The 22438-nt window shown below is 41.6% G+C and overlaps 1 protein-coding gene across 1 annotated transcript in view; it reads right to left on the bottom strand.

Annotated features, from left to right (window-relative positions):
* Positions 1-22030, bottom strand: part of qsox1 (quiescin Q6 sulfhydryl oxidase 1) — a 26510-nt gene extending 4480 nt beyond the window's left edge. Inside the window, exons 1-11 of the mRNA XM_023401948.2 lie at positions 21457-22030; positions 20331-20431; positions 19123-19171; positions 18688-18790; positions 17934-18024; positions 17401-17546; positions 14050-14184; positions 13832-13961; positions 7191-7313; positions 4959-5097; positions 3241-3417 (exon numbers count right to left, since the gene is read on the bottom strand). Coding sequence (XP_023257716.1) covers positions 3241-3417; positions 4959-5097; positions 7191-7313; positions 13832-13961; positions 14050-14184; positions 17401-17546; positions 17934-18024; positions 18688-18790; positions 19123-19171; positions 20331-20431; positions 21457-21736 — 1474 coding nt within the window. The 5' untranslated portion in view covers positions 21737-22030. The remainder of the gene's footprint in view (positions 1-3240; positions 3418-4958; positions 5098-7190; positions 7314-13831; positions 13962-14049; positions 14185-17400; positions 17547-17933; positions 18025-18687; positions 18791-19122; positions 19172-20330; positions 20432-21456) is intronic.
* Positions 22031-22438: the final 408 nt, after the last annotated feature.

Below are 22438 nucleotides of genomic sequence, written 5' to 3' on the forward strand. Positions count from 1 at the left end.
CCCCCCCCCCCACACACACACACACACACAGCAGCAGCATCTGGTAATAAATTGCTTGTTGTCACCAACAGGCCATTGTGTGTATGTGTGTGTTTGTATGTGTGTAAAGAGAGAGAGAGAGAGAGAGAGAGAGAGAGAGAGAGAGAGAGAGAGAGAGAGAGAGAGAGAGGAAAAAGGAGAGCAGCAGCAGGTCTGTCACTTTACAGCACTGTCAATTTACATCCTCCACCACCTCCATCCCGGCTCCCTCCTCCTCCTTCTCCTTCTCTCCGTCGCTCAAGATTAATCTCAGTCATATGCATGTGTGTATGTACTCTGCATACAGTACTTTACATAAAGGATACATCAATTTTACTGTGTCCTGGATGGGCTGCTGCCTGTGGGTGTGTGCGTGGGCTTTTATACATTTCAGCAGGTGAGCGCACACATCCACCCACCCACACACATACACCCACCCCAGATGCCTCACATCCCTTTCCTTATTCTAATCAGCTTGCCACGTTTGCGGCCAGGGTGACTTTAGCCATACCAGCCATATTGAGATTGCCACAATGGCCTGTCACAGAGATGTCATCACCGCCGCACATACATATTCATCAAGTATAAATATGTATTGTTCAGCACATCAAACTAGCTTCCTCAGCACTAATTCTGTAAGAGAGGATCACCTACACTGTGCAGCACATAGAGCCATCATGTCTGCTGGGGACTGCAGCTGATGTCAGACATTTTACGCTCATTTGAATAACCAATACAAAACCATTCCATATAATCTAAAACTGCCAAGTGATGGAAACTGGTATTAAACTCCTGGTCAGACTACTGATTGTGTTTACTTTTAGTTAGTCTTTTTAAAATTTCATGGATGACACAGTTAAGTCCAGCACTCAATTCCATTATGCTCCTTGATGTAAATATGGCAAAGATGATGGAGTCAAGATCACTAGGTGACATCATACTACCAACAGACTATAACAATAAATACCTATACAATCAAACTCAAAGTCAAAAACACAAAAATAAATATGCCAAAATTTCACCTTCTTTTTAAAAATGTGGCGGTTACCTATTATTTTAATGTGCGATGGTAACTTATCTGAAGCAAACAATGAGGACACTGTGCACGTCCAACCCCAGTTGTACAGGGGCAGGACAAAAACAAAGACACAAAGAAAAAAAGGAGAGGCTGTCCACATACTGAAATTTGCAAGCTACCAAAATATTCTTTTTAAGGATGCAACATTTGCCTAACCAACCTTTTTCTCTCCTTTTAAGGATGATCTATTTCATAGCCGTAGCACAACAGAACATAAAGGAACAGATATTTGTGTTTGTAGAACTTCTAACAGTTTCTAACAGAAAAGAAGTAAGGTTGATTAAAAAAAATACACTTATGGTATTGGTACTTTGACTTAGATACTCTACAAGCACTAGTATAGGAAATATTCAGCCCTAATTAATACCAATATGGTGTGTCTATTCTCCATAAAAAAAAATCTCAAAATCTGTAGGCAGTGCTGCACATGAACACATGGTCTAGAGGCAGCCAGTGCTGTTCTGTCTGTAGAAATGTGAATCAGTCTCAGCCTGTTGACAAGCAGCAACAGGACTGAGCTGCCACCAGTCTTAATTCTGCCGCTGCAAGGAGGCCGAGGGCCCTGAGGCCTCTTTGTTGCCAACTAAATTAATTGTTCAGCCGCTTTACAAATAGCTGCTCTTTCATGCATGGCTGCTCCTGAAAGGAGGGGCGGGGAGGCCTGCTAAAGAGCTCCACTTTAGGCAAAAGGGAGAGGAGGGGTTGAGTGGATGGAAGGATGGAGTGTGCTCTCCTCAGGGAGATGCTGCCACTCATTGCTACAAACACAGCCAAACCCTCAGCTCCCTCCCTCTGATTCACCCGACTTATCCCCTGTGGACCCCAGCTCGCCCTCCACCATCACTAACTCCCCCTGCCACACGCCACAACTTGACCCAGGCTTGGAAAGGCTGCGTGTGTTTGGGGAGGGGCAGGAAAAGAGGAGGGGAGCGTGTGTGCCTTGTGTCATGGTGTTTGCCACCTGCTGTCACACAATACCTTGGGAATTGTGCGTGAGTGTTTGTGTGTGTGTGGGCAAAGAGGGGTGGCTCCTGGGGGACCCATCCTGTGAGGATGCTGTGCTATTACTTGTCAAGCGGAGGATATGAGTCCCAGGGGATAGTGAGTGGAAAGAGAGAAAGACGGACACAGGGATAGAGGAAGGGAGAGAAGACGGATGGATGAAGGGGGGAAAGCTGAATAGTGTTTAAGTGTCTGGGGAGCAGACACACGCAGGGACGGGTGCCCTCCTGGTCCCTGCTGTTCAGGACACAAGCTGTCCCTGAGAGAGAAGAGGGGGCAGTCAACACAAACAAAAGACAGTGATTTAACAAAGTGGGCTGTTAATGACAGCCCTGCGCCTAATAAAATCATATGAATACAAACAAGGGAGGAGGGACGCTCAGGGGCCGTTTAGCACTCTCAAGACTGATGTGAAGAAGTGTGAAATGCTGATACAGCATGGTCAAAGACGAGACGAAAGAAAACTTTGCAAACTTCTACACAGAGTGAGAAAAGACAGATGTCTGGAATGAGGATGAGAGAAAGAATCAGAAATGCAGGGACAGTAATCTCAGTCTCTCTCATGGCCTATCAAAAGTTACTAAATTGGTTGATTACGCTGAGTTTGAATCACATGACCTGGAGAGAAAGCCTCAGATTTCTTGAAGATGCGAATCCTGCCGCGGATAGTAGGCGATAGTGGAGGTGCAGCAGAGTGTGGGAGAAAATCAAAGTAAGGGTGATAGAAGGATGGAAGATGGCAGAGGGGGTGTGGGGGCTGGGGGGTGGGGAAGGAGAAAATGGGTGAAGTAGGAACAGATGATACTTGAAGGGCTAAGACGGGGTGACAGCTGGTGTCTGATCTGAGGATCCATCCTTCCTCCTCCCCTCACCCTCTTAGTCGTATTAGGAGGACTAACTGACCATGAGGAGAAACTGGAAGTTAAAATCTTCCCTACAATTGAGTAAGGTAATGTTTATGGTCCCATGGTGTGGAGGGGTAGACACACGAGAGGAATGTGGAAAAAGGGAAGGATGTGATGCAACTTTCATTTCATTTTAAGAAAACTTCTTCAAAAAACATGTAGCACGGCTGTAATTTAAATAATGTAAAGAAGAATTTTGCATACTACTGCATGTGACATGACCTTGCTGACCCTTACCTGCTAGTCTGTTGTTGACGCGATTGTGTGAGGACCACAGCCAAAAGACAGCTGCCGACAGCGTGTCCACATCCGTCATACTTTCCCTCGCCATGTTCTCAAAGTGCTCGGCACACAGCCTGCAGCCGAAGAAGCTCTGGACGTACTTTCTCATTGCATACAGCACCTCCTGAGGATCTGGAGGGGAATAACAGGACATAATAACAGCTACTGGATGTCTCATTAAAATGAGAAATATGCAGTGTGTGTTGCAATTAAACAATATCACAAGTGCCTTCCTAAAACTACTTCAAGGACAAACTTTGTTCCTTGTCCTAGTTTTGTTACTAATATAAACAATTGAATAAATAAATAAACATAGACTCAAATATACACAAAATCCCTCTTTTAGGAGGCAGTGTCTTGGGTAATGTGCAATAAAAATACTGAGGTTATTGCTACAGACAGTTATTGTTTATTCCAAACAAAAAGCTGTTGCAAGCTGATGATTCTTGTCCAGAAACAAACAAGTAAATCCAAATATACGAACTCACAGATTACCTCATTGCAACAATCAGTCATGTATGTAAAGCACAATCACCTGCCCTTGTAAAGCTTGTTGTCAGACATTAAAACGTACTGTAAACCTGTACTACAGTCTGAAAGCTCACTAATGGCAGTGTGGGTCCACAGCCTCCTGGATTCCCACGGTTATATGGGCCAGGAGTCACAGAGAGCTGGGTTAACCCCATATTGAGATGAATAATCTATTCCAATGGGATAACCCAATCTGGAGATTAAATACAATTAACCCTCTGTGTGAATGGTGGGCAGACTGTTGTCTCAGGACCTCAACAGTCCACAAACATATTTTCCAAGAGCCGTTTGCTTTTGTTCTTGGCTTAGTAGGACCTTCAGATGAACAGTGGAAGTGTGTCTGGGAGTGTGTCTGGAAGTGAGTGTGTGTGAATGTGTGTGTGTGTGTGTGTATGTGTGTGTGTATATGTCTATGTGTGTGTTGCTTATGAATATAAGGATGATCTTGTGTTGGGCGTGTTCAAACCTTTACTAATGTGTTTACTCCTTTAATAATCTAGGCAGCGTTTGTACATGGATGAATTGAGTTCTATGTTATGGTCAGTACTGTCCTGTATGTGTGTGTACCCACCCACTAAGATGGTGGTCTGTGGGGGGCCAGATGGACACCCCTTTTGGCCAGTCCATCTGCAGGTCACATGACCGTACGTAAACCATGGGATTAATCTGTGTATGTGTGGGTGTGTGTGTGTGTGTCCATTGAAGGGAGATTAACAACCCTGCCAGGAGTGGAGCCTCCGGTCATCTGCCTGTTTTATTAACCACTCACATTCCACTAATCTAACATAATCTCTTTTCACACAGTCACAATTAGGCTCAATTTTAGCTCCGACCGAATGACAAAACACAGAGAAAAAACTCAGTAAATTCTGGTCAAAACATGATCAAGATACATGTCTGTGTTTCTGTGCGTGTGTGTGAATCAGTCTTTTCTCTGTGTGATGTTAAATCAGGTCAGTGTGAAGCCCACCAAACATTCTTGGGCTAATTTGTTTACAAAACCTGACAAAGCCCCTCATCCTCAGTTGACCCCAGTCTTTGTGAACTCTCAATGGCCTTTTCATTCACAGCACCATTACAAACTCAGTGTGTGTGTGTGTGTGTGTGTGTGTGTGTGTGTGTGTGCGCGTGCGTGCACGTACCTGAGTCTTCAGCATTCGTGGCCTGGACAGTGAGAACATGGAAGAGAGTCCACACCCCACAAGGGTAACGTCTGAAGTGGGGTTGTGAACCCTGACAGCCCACCCACCTCACTCCTTCAGGCAAAGCGGTGTCTGGAGACTGAGAGAGAGTTCAAACAAACAGACAAACACAAACTATGGATGAGTGGGAAGAAACAAACGGCGGAAAAAGCTTAAAAGCATAAAGCTGGTGATATTTTATATTTTTCTTACTGTCAACAAATCCCACAAAAAGAACAATGTTCCAGATCTGTTCATTTGAATAGTCTTTAAACAGAATGTCATTTAACTCTACTAACTATATAAAAGCGGACATTATTACTGTCAGTGTTTATGTTGGTTTGGTTGCTTTGTCCATTACCTTTAGCTATTTAATGTTACTTTTACTATTAATCCATTATATTCATCTAACTATTTCAGCTGTTTGTCATATATATACATTGTCCAGTAAATTTTAAATACGTTGGAAAGTACTGAGAGACAGGCCAATGCATCGTTGGTTTTGGTCTTTTCATGGGATTTGTTCACAGTAAGAAAAGCTTGATGTTTTGAATGAGACACAATTCCGCAGATCCTCTAAAAAGTAGAGCCTCCCCAGCATCTCTTAACCTGTTCAACTTAATGAAAGCTGCTCAGTGTAGTTTTCTTGATCAATGAGAAGTCAATCTCAGGTTAATGGCTCAGCCCTCACTAATGAACAGAAGCTATCCAGATCTCTAACCATGAGCCTCAGTTGAATCCAACGACATATTTTCTCTGACATAAAGTCGTTTCTCTCACCGCACTGTGTTGCCATTGCTGGTGTGATTGACAGGGTTACTCACATGTCAATAGTAAAGATTTGGTGTGTGTGTGTGCGTGTGTGCATACAGAGTCCATTTCCTCTGAGGTGAAGTCTATTCATACCTTCCCATTGATTCATTGATCCATTGATTTGCCTGCTAAAAGCTAATGATGTAAGTAAGTGACTCTTTCAATTTGCAAGCGGCTGCGTACTGGAGGCATGCAGGCTTCATTCCAAAGACAACAGCACATAGATTTTCAGCTGTATGTGCTGGCACTGCCACAAGGACAAAGTACATATTGAAATACCTAGATATTTATCTTCTGAAAAATATGTCCTTATGTACTCGTATTGTGTGTTTTTGACATTTCTTTGACGCCTCTGAGGTGGTTTTGAACTGATATAGTGACCAGACTGACAAGTGACCTTGTAGCTCGACGAGGTTACTCTCAGACAGACGTCCTCACGTCAGTCAATGAGAAGTCAATCTCAGGTTAATGGCTCAGCCCTCACTAATGAACAGAAGCTATCCAGATCTCTAACAATGAGCCTCAGTTGAATCCAACGACATATTTTCTCTGACATAAAGTCGTTTCTCTCACCGCACTGTGTTGCCATTGCTGGTGTGATTGACAGGGTTACTCACATGTCAATAGTAAAGATTTGGTGTGTGTGTGTGCGTGTGTGCATACAGAGTCCATTTCCTCTGAGGTGAAGTCTATTCATACCTTCCCATTGATTCATTGATCCATTGATTTGCCTGCTAAAAGCTAATGATGTAAGTAAGTGACTCTTTCAATTTGCAAGCGGCTGCGTACTGGAGGCATGCAGGCTTCATTCCAAAGACAACAGCACATAGATTTTCAGCTGTATGTGCTGGCACTGCCACAAGGACAAAGTACATATTGAAATACCTAGATATTTATCTTCTGAAAAATATGTCCTTATGTACTCGTATTGTGTGTTTTTGACATTTCTTTGACGCCTCTGAGGTGGTTTTGAACTGATATAGTGACCAGACTGACAAGTGACCTTGTAGCTCGACGAGGTTACTCTCAGACAGACGTCCTCACGTCAGTCTGGGCGCATTTTGTGATCACCTGTCCTCTGTTCTCCCTGCAGCTGCTTATCTGTCTAGAACTCTCTTGTCTCTCTTCCTTAGATGACTGCCTGCTCAGGCTTACAAAAGTCTGTTCTCTTTTTCGATTTGAATGCACTTACTTCCTCAATGCAGTACATAATGGACAGACCCCTTCTGAAACCAATGAATACCAAACAGGGCACAGACAAAAAAAGAGTACTATGAATAATTTTGACAAGAACAAACAAGAAGCCCCAAGTTCATTGCAACAAGGATGTATATTGTCAAAATATCTGATAGTTGTCTATACAGCTCTGTCTTCACTTACCTGTGCTGAGTTATCCAGTATCTCTTTAAACGCATCATAGGAAATCTCACCGCCAATGTGGTTCTGAAGCCAAGAGTTTACAGACTTCAACAAGTTCATCACCACAGGACGGCCCGGAAAGTACTGCAGATGTGGAACAGCAGAGCACAACGGAAACAAATGTTAACTTGATTATGGTGCAAAAAATGTGTATGAAGAGCTGCAACTAACAATTGTTTTCATTATCAATTCATTTTACAGTTAGTCTCATGAGTATCAGATTAGTCCTTTGGTCTATAAAATATCCACCTGTCCAACCAACAATCCAAAACCCAAATGAGCTTAACATACTATTGTAGAAGACTAGAAAAAACAGCATATAGTCACATAACAGAAGAAAATAAAATACACAAATGATTAATGAATTACCAAAATTGTTGAAGGTTCAAGTCTGCTAATTGAGGAATTGATTAATCTACTAATCATTTAGCTGTAGGTGTATGTGTAGTTTAATAAGGAGGAACCAGATGAAGTGCTATTGACTGAAATATAAATATAGTTTTCATCCTTACACACTTTACATTACCATTTTATGGTTGCCAAGAGCTTTGTTGAACATTTCCTGGTATGTATAGTTTATAAAATCTAACAAAAAGTTTGTCTAATAGCTTTTACAAATGACCGTGTTGTGTTCCATGTGCTAATATCAAGGCTAAAGCCCTTTAAATTGCTCACTTTGCCATTTAAGGGGCAATTGCATACCAAGATCTTAATACACATAAAATACCAGTTCAACCTTCAAAAATGTTGTGCACAGAGTCTATGTGCTGCACAAAAGTTGTGCTTGGGAGTGTTTTTCCTTCTCAGAACATTTAGAGAATCTCACTAAATGTGACAAAAGTTTGCCTTAAGCTTTTTCCTTCATTAAGATCCATTTCCTAAACCACTAACAACCACTTAGCCACCCTCTACTCGAGCTTTGTCCTGTTGTGTATTTGCTTCTTTTCAAACCAGCATTACCATGGTAACAACCACAGCTGGGAGGAAACTTGATACTGTAACTTGCAGAGGAAATCCAGCTGATGTGTGTTTGAGACCAGTGATGACAGAGTGAAGACAGACAAAGACAAACGTGTCTTTACACATACAACACTGACAAAAGACACAGATGATGTCTTGAGTGCACTGACATTAAGAGAGAGGAGCACTTTGATAAATTTCAGCTAAATGTGCTACCTATCTTTACACTAAGCCTCTGTGTGGAACAGTTTATGATAATGGTCCTGTTTCCAAGAAATAGACACAATAAAAGGATCAAGCGTTTTCCAAAACTTAAACAACAGGCCCACTTCCATGGTAACTTTAGTTTTCTTGCTCCTAATCTTTAACTCCCTTTCAGGACAGAATGAGGAAAATGATAACTTTCTGAGGAAAACAGAAAAAGCAGAAGACACAGAGAGCGAGTGTCATCTAACATTTGGCCTCCTCCATCTGTTCAACTAAAAACACCTGCAGACACTGACACATATGCCTCTTAGTCCACAGCTCAGCCGTCTATTCATCGCCCCCTAACAGGATCTGCGTGTTACACCCTGACCACTTAGCTAGACCCCCAGTGATTTGCTTAAACCTTCTTGTCCAAGGCCAAGACAGTACTGCTCTGTCCTGTGTCCACTCTTGACTCCTTGCAGCAGCTTTTACCTTTTATCTACTCAACCTGCAGAAAACTGTCTTGTGTGTTTTTCTCTGTAGAAAACTTAAATATGTTTTGTGTGTTCAGAGGTTACATATCATTGCTGTCCAGTGAATACTATACACCTCCAAATTTGGAGATTTTGTATTCTTCAGAAAAACACAAAGATTTTGTCGTTTTTTTTTTCTGGATTTAGAAAATTGATATACTTTCCAACCTACATAAATAATTAAAAAAACGATTCCTTATCTCATGAGAAGTTGACGGTTTTGAGATGCATGGTTTTTAAAGTGACAATAAGCAGCTGCCTTACTTAACTAAGAATCACAATCAATCACAAGCGTACTGGTCATTACAAATGAATACGAAAAGAGATGAAAACTACTTTTCCACCACACACACACACACACACACACACACGCACACACACACACACACACACACACACACACACACACACACACACAATACTTAAAGGTGGGATGTAAAGAGCAGACAAAAGCTTGTGCAAAGGCTTGTGATGTCTGCTGCTCACTGCTGGGAGAGTGATATAATAGGTTTAGGTTTGGATCTGGGGTCTGAGCACCAACCAGTCAGAAAAGCTCATTAAGGAGTCATATGAATTTAACCAGAAGAGAAAACACAGGTGTTTCCCGCTAATGGACTTAGCCCAGCATCACCAAAGCAACACTATTCATGAGCTCTCTGGGTCTGGTGATCACCTAAAAACTCAAACAGGTTCAACTTTTAAAATGTATTATCATTGGCACACCATCTGTTTTCTTTTACACTGATTCCTGTTCCTGTTTTTTTAACCTCCCTCTCCACTTCCCCGGTCGTGACTATCCGTGGTACACAATACATTAGTCACCATATCTACATCAGGTATTAGCTGTTAGAAAAATGACAGAATGTTGCCTTATGTGCCAAAAACCATGACAGCACTGAATCCTTTCAAGCAACAGTATTACAATCAGAATGTAATTTAACAGATTTTCCGAGGAAATAATGCATGAAAATTTAATGTGAAATAATTATTGCATGTTATCTATATCTAAGATGAAGTAATTTGTTCTTGTCTCTAAAAACTGGCACAGAATCAATAGGGTTTAGTAATAATCAAGGAAGGCACTAATGATGCAGTGTTTTTGTTAGACCTCTCCATCTGCATCAGCCATCACAGTTACGGTATAAGACCAAGTGCAAACCTATTGAAACATAAAACTTTGTGGTATTCAAACGCATGTCAGCTGACACAGTCAACAAAATGACACTCATTATTGGCTAAAAATTAAAAACGAAACTCCACTGATCACTAATGATCAACTAGAATGTATTTGAGAAAAAATACATTTTACCTCTTCTACTATATATCCACTTCTCTCACACACACACACACACACACACACACACACACACACACACACACACACACACACACACACTAACCCTGTACCCCTAAGCCCCCAATCCCAGTTGGACCATGACAATCCCCTTCACCCCGGCAATATGTCATCCATGATCCGATTAGTATCAGCAGCACTTGAGAAACCACAAGCTCCTTGTGGTGAGGGTCCCGAGAGGGACGCATCTGTTGGCCGCAACAGGGCAGACCAGGCCAGGCTTGGGGACGAAGACAGGGGTGAAGCCCCTTGATAATAATCCAACTTCAATCCACCCAGGGAGGCGTGAGGGGGATGCTGCAAACACGTGCCACAGAGTGGAAACCAGGAAAACCTCATATTTACCAGCACATATTTACTTGTTTTCAACTGTCTCTGAGGGGAAAGTGCAACTGAACAGCCAAATGACTCAACTCATTCTTTGAGAATTGCTTATTAAAGCAGTTTTATGATCCATAATTAAACAGACAGCTGATTTGATCTAGTTTCATCTTTGTTATAAAAGGCCTTTTTGTAAATCAAGTCCTGAGCCTTGGCATGAGATTGTCCCTTTAGACCAACCTTTAATTCTTTGTCTTATTCCCCTGCCCCTCTGTCCCCTCTGGGCTGAAGGGCTTCTTTTAAGAAAAGCAGGATAGAGGTGTAATCCTTAAAAACCTCTCTGTAATGCTCTCATGCTTCCCAAGATCCACTTTTTTAATCCTCATATACATGTCGAGAATTCATAAATCCGGCTTCAGCCTGACAAGACAGTAAATCTAGTAATATTGTGACAGGGTGGGGATAAAAAAAAAAAACAACCCTCATGTTTACGTGTTTGGATTGAGACACATAAGGAGATGCAACGGTGGGATGATTATGGAAGGCAAAGACACAAGCAAATCTTGGAATTAAAATTCTTGGACAGAACAGGGATTAATTTTTTAGGCCAGGGTACGAAGATGAATACACAATGGGGACAAATAAATATTAATTTACAGAGAATTTGCATGTCCTCAAGATGCACTAAACATATATGTAGAGCTTAAATAATTTAACAATTGATCAGAAATTGACAGGCAGCTATTTTGATATTAAAGTCATTTTAAAGAAAAAATGTCAAGCATTAAAAAGGATTTAGCTTGTCAAATTTGGGTATTTGGCTTTTTTACTGGCTTCCATCACAGTAAACTGAATATCTTTGGTTTTCAGACTGATAGACAAAAATTTGAATACGTCATATTGGATTCCAAGAAATTGTGATGGGCATCTTTCAGAATTTTTTTTTTTTATAGACAAAACAATTAATCAAGAAAATAATTGTCAGATTAATCTCTAGTGAGAATACTCATTAGCTGCAGCCCTGTAAGCATGCATCACCATAGCAAAGACACACCCTAATGCATGCAAATGCACTTTCCACTAATTGTTCTGTTTGGTTAATATTAAAAAGTATGTCATGGTTGAGTGAATGTGTGAGCGGTGACACCCACACTGTGGTCAAAACATCGTGAGTCACTTTCACTCTAATCTAATCACATGACTCATGCAGGGAGTTCAGGTGTCACATTTTAACATATTGTGTTAGTAATTAACAAGACAGGAAAGTTTAACAGTGAGGTAATTTCCACAACCAATCAACACTCATTTAAAAATAAATGAAAAAAAAAGAGCCAAAGAAGTTGAGCATTCACCTAAAAATACATTTCATTTTCTGATATCTAGCCCATAAATTGCATCATGTAAAAGCTAAATGTAAAAATGTGTCATAAAGAATAATTTATATTACACCAAATTGTATATGAAACTGGACTCATAAACATTTCCTAACAAGTATCAGCCAAATTTTTTCCACCCTGTTTCACAAACCACTTGCTCATCTTACATTAACTGCTCCTAACAAGCTGACTGACAGAAAGGATTGAGCCGCTTTGTTGCTCTTTGTGTGCTCAGTCAAACATCAATAAGGACTGTCACAAGTCGCAGTCAGCTGCAACAAAATGACGGCCTCCTCAGCTACACAAAGCCCTGCTGAGCCAGGCTGGTCCATTCTGGTAGGGGGACAGGCTAAAAATACCACTGGGACCTGCCGCTATTGACTAAACAAACTGAAGCTAATGGGAGGCCACAGTGCTGTGTCGCACACACGCGCCCCTCATACACACACATGCTTGGATACACACTAGCTTGATACAACGCCTCCCTAGAGAGTGAGATATAATCAGAGAGATTGGTGGCAGACCAGGGCAGTGAGACAGCCTGGTGCGTAGCCAATAGGGACAGGGCTAGCAGGTCAGGCCTCATCATCACAACATGTTTGCCTGGGTGGCACACTTCCGTGAGAAAGGAGGAAAAGAGGGAGACAATGTTTTCAGTAACAAAAAAAGATGGAGGAAAGTGAGAAATAAGAGAGAAAGACATTATTAGATGTTGATAAAGGGTGAATAATCAAACAAATATTGAATCCTAGAAAAATGTGAAAATCAATTGCATCTTTGTAAGTGGAAACTAGGGGGTGGAGAAAGTAGGGAGAAACAAATTGGCAAATAAAGTAAGGGAGGACGATATTGAAATGAGAATGGGAAAAAGGCAGAAGAGATGGAGGAGGCAAGAAACCAGGGGGAGGGAGGGTGTTTCGGTGAACCACTGAGGATTGGCACGGTCACAAGTATTTACAGAAATGCTTGTGTGCAATCAAAAGCGGGGATACAGCATGAGGAGAGGGAAGAAGGAGGAGGTGGAGTAGTGGTTGGGGTATCCCAGCGAGGTTTGCTAAGTAAACTGAATGCATCTTTGTGGGCGGCGAGTGGGTGGCAGCCACGCTTCAATCCCACTGGGAGCCCACATCAAGAGGGTCAACAATACCCAGGAGAGTCTTTGTGCCGCTGCCCCAGTCAATGGCATCCACTTCTGCTTTCAGTAATGTGTCTAAATGTGAGTGTGTGTGGTTTAAAACAACAGTGCACTTGACAAAACAATGAATTTGTTTAAATTTGCAGAACAATCTAATGGATACTAAAGGAATAAAACAACATGTTATGAAGAGGGAGCCTTGGCTGAATATCAACTACCTACAGTATGAACAAATATCCTGCTAGCTCACTCTCCACCTAGTGGCAACCTGCTGTAACTACACTTCTGTTGTATGTGAACGTTTCAATATGAACACAGTTGCATCAACTTCAAGGCTTAACCCTGTTGTTTTGTGTGCAGATTGGTTTAAATTTATTTTCTCTTTAGTTTCCTATGCATCCAAAAGCTGTTGTCTTTCTTGACCACCACAGTAAACACTATCCTTTGGTGACAAGGGCAGTGTTTCTAATGACAGACAGTGAAGAGAGAAATGGGGAAGAAATGTAAACGAGCTGCTTGTTATGCACCGGAGTGCCTCCATATGAGACTAAAAATTATTGTTAATGTTTGACGTTTTCTCTGCAGATGCGATTTCTCACCCATGCTGTATTAATGAATTTGTTTTCCACCTGTTTTTATACTCATAACCAAAACAATGAGCTTTATAATCATTTGGTTTACACGTTTTGTGTGTACTGTACGTGTGTGTGCAGTGCTCTCGCTGCTAACGTCACCTCAGCCAGGACAGCGATGTACTTCGTCAGAGCAATCAGGGCTTCTCCTTTGATGATGGTGTGAGCGGCCACCTCCATACGTAGGGAGTAGTGCAGTGTTGACTCCAGGTCTGCCATATACACCCTGGATCTGGAGACACAATCACACACAATTACATATATATAAACATAACAATGAGCAAACAGAGATGGTTCAGCGTGGCGTGTCTTGTTCATACCTGTTGAAGGGTCTCCAGGGGTCCTCTGTGCTGTTGGTGAGGCCATCTGTGGTGACTGGTGGAGGCTTTCCTGACCGCACCACCCCCTGCAGCCTCTGGAGGGCGTAAGAGTAGAACATACGAGCTTCAACCTTCCTGTGGGAGAGAGGTACAGGTGAGACCCATGTAATATATGGCCAAAAGTACATGGATATACTTTTTTTGTATTCCTCATTGAGGCCAGACTCCTTGGTTTCAGCTGAGGAAAGTCTGAATGTTAAAGCATTAAACTTATATTCAGACACTAGTGTGCAACTGTTTGGGAAACCCTTTCCTGTTTCAACGTGACAATTCATGAACAAAACAAGGTCCATTGAAAATCGGTTTGTCGAGTTTGAAGTGGAAGACCTTGCACAGAGCCCTGACCTTAAGCCCATCCAACACCTTAAGGATGAAGCCCGACATCAGTGACCGACATCAGTAATGCACTTGTGGCTGGATGGGAGAAAACTCCTGCAGCCAGATTCCAAAATCTTGCAGAAAACCTTCCCAGAGGAGTGGAGACTGTTACAGCAGCATAGCAATGCGCATGGTTTTGGAATGAGATATTCAGCGATCACACGTGGGTGTAATGTGGCAATATTAAGTGTGGAAGGTTCAAATCCTGCAGGGAACCTCAAACAAAATGCACAGTTTTTTATTTATTTTCAACCTTTTGTTTCAGCAGTCCACTTCCATAAAAAGTGTTTTATGACCTGTATTTTTTGTGGCCATATATTTCACACACTTACGGGAATGCATTTTAAATACTGAGCAGATGGTGCCAGGGCAGCATGGAATTGAGAGAGAGAGAGAGAGAGAGAGAGAGATTGCTGATCATTTAGCCATGTGATAACCCCTGCAACTAGAACCACAGCCATTAATGTGCTTTCTCTCTCTCTCTCTCTCTCTCTCTCTCCACCCCTCACATCCTCCTCTCATTTGCTTTCTCCCCTCGTCACAGACAGAGAGAGAGAGAGAGGGGGAAAGGGAGAGAGAGAGCATTGTAAAACTGCAACAGGATGGTAATAAGGACGATGGATACTCCGCGCCCACGCTCACTCACACCAGCCCGGGACTCAATTACACCTGCGTGTCTGGTGGGAGTGTACAGATGTGAAGGGAGAGCCATTCATCCAGCAATCCCCAGGGCCGGCGGGCAGGCAGGCATCAGGGTGGGCTGGGAGGGAATGCATTCACCTGGGACCAGCACACATTACATGCATGACGGATGTGAGACGCCCCTGCATGCTCTCTCTCTCTCTCTCTCTCACACACACACGTACACGCGCGCACACACACACACACACACGCACACGTACGCACTGCACACTCTGCTCTCCCAGGATCAATCAGACATTCAGTGATGATGGGAGGCCATCTGTCGCCGTGTGCGGCTGGGGCTTGTTTGGCAGGTGAAGCCAGAAAAGCAATGGCATTGTTTTCATGCAAGAAATTAAAAAACCTCCCCTCTGTACAGTGATGGAGATGAGGGGGGTTGGAAGGGGAGAGATGGAGGGTGAATAAATAAATCGGCAATAAATCATTTCCTTTTTGCATTTGTCAACTAAAAAGAGTCTTCTTTGCATGCCAAGTTATTGAAACAGCCAAACAAAGAGGCAGAAACAGCAGATGAATTTGCAGGGTGAGGAATGATCAGCGCCGCTTTATGATAGTGAATAATGGGAGCAATTTTGATGCTCTGATCCCATTAAGAGGCCAGATGTTTAAAAGTATTCTCATGAATAGGGTTCAGATAATGAGCACACGACGAAGCTTTTCAGGAGGAAGCAAAGTTGTTGTGTGTGGAACAATAGGAACCGAAGGGGAGTAAACTTGGTGTTTGTGTGTCTCACATCAAGCTAAGCTGAATTTACTGTAAAAAGTTTGAGATACCTGGTACAGAAAAAAAAAAAAAAAAAAAAAAAAAAAAAAAAATATATATATATATATATATATATAAAAGCAGCTCAGCTCATGTTCCCCTCACACGTCCTAATCTCACCCACCCACTTGCTTTTAAAAATGTTAGTTCCTCAATCTAAATTGAAACTCTCTTTAGCTTCCTGATTTAACCTGCACGACTGTCTCTATTGTAAATGTTTCCAATAAGACTCGGGAAATATTTGTTCAGGTGAATTAGTTCAGTTCAATATCAGGTGTTGTCTTATCTTTAGGTCAGTAGTTAAAGCTTTGTGTGGAATTTGCAAATGCAGCATTGCAGACAATGAACAATTGTGTGTCAACTGGTGTTTGCAGCGAAGAGCAGAACAGTAACCACACTGTTTTTCTTGACACTTGTACCAGTGCACTGTCATGTACACCACAGATAACAATAGCCAATACTTGAGATTCTTAAGTAAAGATTAATTATGATGCACTAATATTAATATCATTATCACAGTTTGGCTCCTATCTGGCCTCCTCTCATTTGTGTGTTTATAAAGTAGGTTGGCCGTTTTAAGGGCTGTTCCACACCAGTTGGTGAGGAAAGGAAGTGCACAACAAAGCCTTTGGACAATGAGTCTGCACCTGGTGCTGACATAGCCCTCATTGGTAGTGCAATGCCAAAGAACAAGGGAAAAACTTTTCAAATTCTGTCTTGCCATTCACGAATGTTATTTTGGAGGAGCACATAGCATAATTCTCTGCAACAACGGCCTTAAACTTCCTTTTCATGGTTGTGTTTAAAAACACAGAACACTGTAGCACTAAAAGCCCTGCACGCCCTCGCAGGTGTTTTCCCCTTCTGGCTGATTAGGCCCCCTTCCAGGTCGATGTTGTAGAGCGCTACTTTGAAATCAGGTGACATCACCAAACTGCTAGCGCCAGGTACAGCGATAACAGGTAAAACAAGATGTCAATCAAGCGCAGTCTGTACACACCCAGACAATTCAGAAGACGTCTAATAAGTCAAATTGACAACACCTGTGCGGGTGCACCATTAGTATATAGGTCCTTCAAAATAAAAGGAACCATCACTTTGTTGCAAACTAATTTTGATAAATAAAGACAAATTACCACAATTTTTATATGATTTTTTGGGGGACGTTATACATTTGCAAGAAAAAGTGTGTCATATTAATAATAATAATAAGGCTGAACAAGCAAGACATATCCATGGTGAGTACTTCCCACAGTTTAGCAGTTATTTTATACACTCCTCCTTAATGTAGAGAGCCCTCTACACCTGTGTGACTTTATATTCTGTAGTGAAGAGTTAGTGAGAACTATCCTATCTAATTTTTGTAGTTTGTCCATATGAACAACTGTTACTTGTATTAACTGCTGTAACAACTGATACCTGCAATGAAAATGTATCACCATACTCACACTTTGAGTCTGGTGAAGTTGCCTCCAGGATAATAAAGGTAACAGGATGGGAACTCTGTCACTCCCAGTTTGGTCACCAGACCCTCCTCAGTTTTCAGTACCCTCCGTACTGCAATGTTCTCAAACTGTAACAGGTCCAGGGTTAGCTGAGGAACACACACACACACACACACACACACACACACACACACACACACACACACACACACACACACACACACACATTTGAATGTTATATTTCAATATTCTGATGTTGTATATTATTTGTGTTAGTAATGTCCAATTATCTGCAAAAAGGTTTTCTTTCCAATCAAACACTGTCCCAGCAGATTTCACCACCTCCCTCCGGATTATGTTGCAAGGTCAGTCACAACAGCGTTTTGTAATAGTTACATAGTGATACACAGATGACTGGCAACTTTTTTCTGTTAAAAAAAAAAAAAAATCACATATCTTGTGCTGCCCAAAAAGACATAATATTCTAGAGACGTCTGACACACACAGCTCAGGCTCATGGAAACTCAAGCTGTTACCTCTCGGCCAACGTAGGATTTAGCTTCTTCAAAGATCAGGGCCAGGTGTTGAACATTGTTTGTCTCAAAGAAGCTGTCAAGCTCTGCTTCACTGGAGAGAGGAGCAGACAAAACACATTAAAAGAGTAACACATACTCTAACTTGAATCCCACACACAAACATCCAAACATCACCACTAGAGCTTAAGTGGATCACCTGTTGGTCCAGTAGAGATCCAAAGGAAGAATTAAGTTAGTGCAGAATTTTATGGACATACTTCTTAAAAATTGGGATGGGATTATTTCATTTAGAGTTTTTAAGTCACTCTGGCTCTGTCCTCTATCTTTACACTTAAAAACACTGAAAACAAGATGTTCTCCAGCCTGAAATCTGCTTTCACCTATGTTTTTTTTCTACTTCACAATTGTTATTTTGGTTGAGAAAAGAGAGGAGAAGTTGCAGTTAGGAATCTCTGTTGTGAAACAAGGGATCAATAAGCGGTCAACCTTTTTCCATTATATACAGAGGAAAAAAACAAGAAAACTTCATGATTGTGAAAGAAGCAATGATACTTTCCCTTTAAAGCTAAAAAAAGAGAAATTAACTTGGCTTCCTTTGAACTTAAAATAGACAGACACGTTCAGACTAACAGACTTGTATTTATTGAGTAAAATAACAATAATAATAATAATAATAATAATAATAATATAATAATGATAATAAAAATAATAAAAATCATCTATCATCTTACTGAAGTTGTGCCTGTGTCTTTACCTGGTGGGCTCCAGTGGAGGGCAGGCAGGGGGCCAGGTCTCCGAGTGGGTTTCTAGTTGGTCTATGATCTTGTGACGTAAACCTCGAACATCACGGGGAAAATCTGGAGGTCAAAGGTCATTATATTTTGCTGTTTGTTCTCATTTTGGATTCTCATTCAATGAAACATATCCATGACTGCCTGAGCATGTATACAAACTACTCCCAGGGTTAGGGCAATGTTACATAAATGTGAAATTAATGGTGCACAGTTACATGCAGGAGTCGAACCAGGCCTAATAATAAACAGCAGTTCAACTATGTGTCTGATAAGAAAATGATCAGTATGTACTTTCCTGCTCTGACATGACGCGTGTTGGAAGTGCACGTTCTCTGTGAAACATAATTTAAGGTGGAGTCAAATAACTGGCGGCTCCTTGAATTGCTTCCGTGTACCTCTGAAAGGCTTTCCTGTAGAGCCAGCCTTGGAGTAGGCATGGAAGAACTGTGAAGTGAAAGAAGAGAGAGGTTTTGGGTTAGGAAGGAAGCAGAGAGAGAGAGAGAGAGTGAGAGAGAGAGAGGGAAGTGAGAACGGCTCAGACGGGCCTCACACGACCATGAGAGAAGCAAAGTGATGTTGTGTAATGTTTGGTGGGGGCACCGCCTTCCCCTCTGCCTGCCTTGACCTCTAAATCCTTCCTGGTTAAAATGAGTCGCAGATGTTAAAGCTCCATTGTGAGTTCAAACAGAAGGGGCTCTTTGTTTCACTGGCTTTCACTGGATGACAGAGAAAGCAGAGACCTTAACACATACTACTGCTGATCAGTCAGACTAGCTACACATACACATGTTGCAAACTAGTGGGCGTTTTTCCAGTGTGACTGCTGATCATGCAAAAGTGAACTCTACTGACAACACGCCGTTGCATCGACAGTATCTGTCACATTCTAATCCGGAAATTCAAAAATGACACGTAAACTCACAAAACACAATAACAAATAACAATAACACAAAATTACAACAAATACAAAGAGAGTAAGCCCTAATAATAACTAGTTTGCAAAGTGGATCTTACTGATTTTTAAATTATTGAATGACAAAAGCCTGGAAAAGAATATTTTGGCACAATTTACATAAACTACATCCAAAAAAATTCTGTTCAACTGATAACAAAGTTTCAAATGCAACACTTTTTTGCAATTAATCAATTGATCAATTAACCAGCCCTAGAAAGCTCAGTGATAAGCAAAATTAATTCAAGAACCTATCATCTAGTTAGCAAAACACAACATACATGAAGTAGTGTAATTGAGTTTGTACTGGCCAACCAGGACTGAACAGTTTAACTTCTGACTTGACCATTATAACCTACATGCAAATACTTATTGTTCCCACACATTCTTGTACATGAACACTCTGCATAACATGCAGATCAAAATATATATATCCATGTTTTTAAAAAATATGGAACTAAATGAGACAATAAGATGGATGGGTTTTATCTACTTCATGTTGCTTTCTTGTTAATGTCTAAGATTGAACAATATGTAACTGAGCTTTGGCAATAATGCAACATCAGCATTCATGCCAATAAAGATTTTTGATATGATTTGACACAGTATGTGTATAAAGTATAGAGTTCATATAGCTGCACTGTACGATACCTTTAGGGTAGGATACCCTCTGATGCTGTAGCTGATGCAGACCTTCCTGTTCTCCTCTGCAGCGCAGTCCACGGCTGCCAGGTCGACAGCTGGCTTCCACTCTGAAGAACAGACATCAAATAAAGGGAGAGAGAGCCACAGTAAATATTTAGTGTACTGTCTGCTGCACCCTGTGCAGTTTAACACTGGATGGGGTCGTGTGTTGTCCTGGTGCCAACACACACTTGAGTATTTCAATACATAAGAGGTCTGTACACCAGTATTGTTAAGAAAAATCCTGAATGTGTATTATTGAACTGTTTTTTAATTTATATAATTATTCAGGAGGTGCTTCATCACTTCCCCATGTTTGCTTTGCTATTTATTTGTGAATGAAGGTAACCAACTGATCAGATGTTTCTGAAGAGCCTTTACGCCCCATCAAAAGTTAATTGTTGCTGATTCTCATACACAAGCTTATGGTTCACACAAAGCCACTGTTATCATCTGCATATGTACCTTCTTTCACTTATAGTCCCATAAAATTTCAGCTCTCCTCACTCTCCCAGCTCCAGGGCCAGGCATTAGATTTGCATGCCAAGCTGTCAGTTGCCATTGTTGCCTGTGTGTGTGAGACTGAAACACCCCATGGCTGTGTCTCTGATGATGGCAGAGGGCCATCATCAGAAACTTTGCCTTTGACTGTCATCCTAATTATAATGATTCTCATGGTTCTGTGATATTTCATTTGGCAGATGAGTTGCAGAAACAAACCTCGGATGTGATGGAGAGGTACAGTGCTGAGCATTATAAAAACACTTTCATTAGATCACATGCTCTAATTAACAGATACAGACAGCAGCTTGGTGCTCTCACTGTTTGCATGGGTATCATAAAAACTGCAGGGCTATGTAACTTTGGTAACATTACAGTTATACACCAATGAGCTATAGTCTATTATTAGTCCTAAAATGTTGACCTGTGAGACTTTTGAATGGCTTATCAGAGGTGCAAAACTTAAAATTGTTTACAAACAATGCAACATAAAATATGATTACCGTTTATGAGTGATTATACTGGACTAAAACTCTAAATTAACCTCCAGCTAGCTGCAGCTACGTGCCCTGCTCAAGGCCCGTGTACCAACCTTTAAGGTCTCTGGCCAGACTTTTGTAAACCGGAGAAAAGGCGATGCAGTGTCCGCACCACGAAGCGTAAAACTCCACAACTGTCGCTGCTGTGGAGTTCAACAAAACCGACTCTACATTTCCCGGGGTTAGCTGGACAATCTGGTCAGAGGCGGTGTACAGTCCGGCCTCCACGGCGGAGGGTAAAAGTAGACACAAACATAACCAAACCGCAAGTGTTGCTATTTCTCTGCTATATAAAGTAAACCGAGACGTGGCACGGCCGCAGCGGCGCGCCATCTTCCCCGTCCGAGCTGCTGCTGCTGCTGCTGCTGCTGCTGCTGCCGCCGCCGCTGCTGCTGCTGCTGGTGGTGGTGGAGGTGTTGCTGGTGTTAGCCGCTGGTCTGAACGCAGCAAGTTTCCACCTCAGTGTCACAAAACTTGACACAACTTTTTCTCCCTCTGTGTGTTGCAGGCTTCATGGGTCCTCCCCCTGTCGAGCACCTAATTCCCTAAAAAAACACCAATCATAACAAAGTAAGACACCCTCTTCTTCACCGACATGCATTTCTCCCTTTGAACTTCTCTGGTGTGTATATGAATGATGAAATGAAGTGACGTGCCAGGAATAGGCAGGTCGTTTTTTTTTTCGTTTTTTTTCTTACTACACGACTGTCATACAGGAAATCACTATTATTGACTATATTAATATTCCCTTGACTTAAATGTGAAAGTCTATTCTTCACCTCGGAAACTACATTGACAACAAACAAACAAATAGATAAATACATTTAATTGAAAAAGAAACTTTCTATGTAATAAAAGCAGAAACTAATAGCTTTTATTTTGACACACACACACGCACGCATGCACCCACCCACACACGCATGCACCCACCCACACACACACAGACGTCAAAATAAAAGCTATTAGTCTCTGCTTCCATTACGTAGAAAGTTTCTAAAAGCCCAATCACCCTTTTTCGTTATGTTTCTTTGGTCA

This window comes from Seriola lalandi, unplaced genomic scaffold, assembly GCF_002814215.2.
Source record: "Seriola lalandi dorsalis isolate HSWRI2012SDOR001 ecotype SW California unplaced genomic scaffold, Sedor1 jcf7180002053835, whole genome shotgun sequence".
Taxonomy (NCBI): Eukaryota; Metazoa; Chordata; class Actinopteri; order Carangiformes; family Carangidae; genus Seriola; species Seriola lalandi.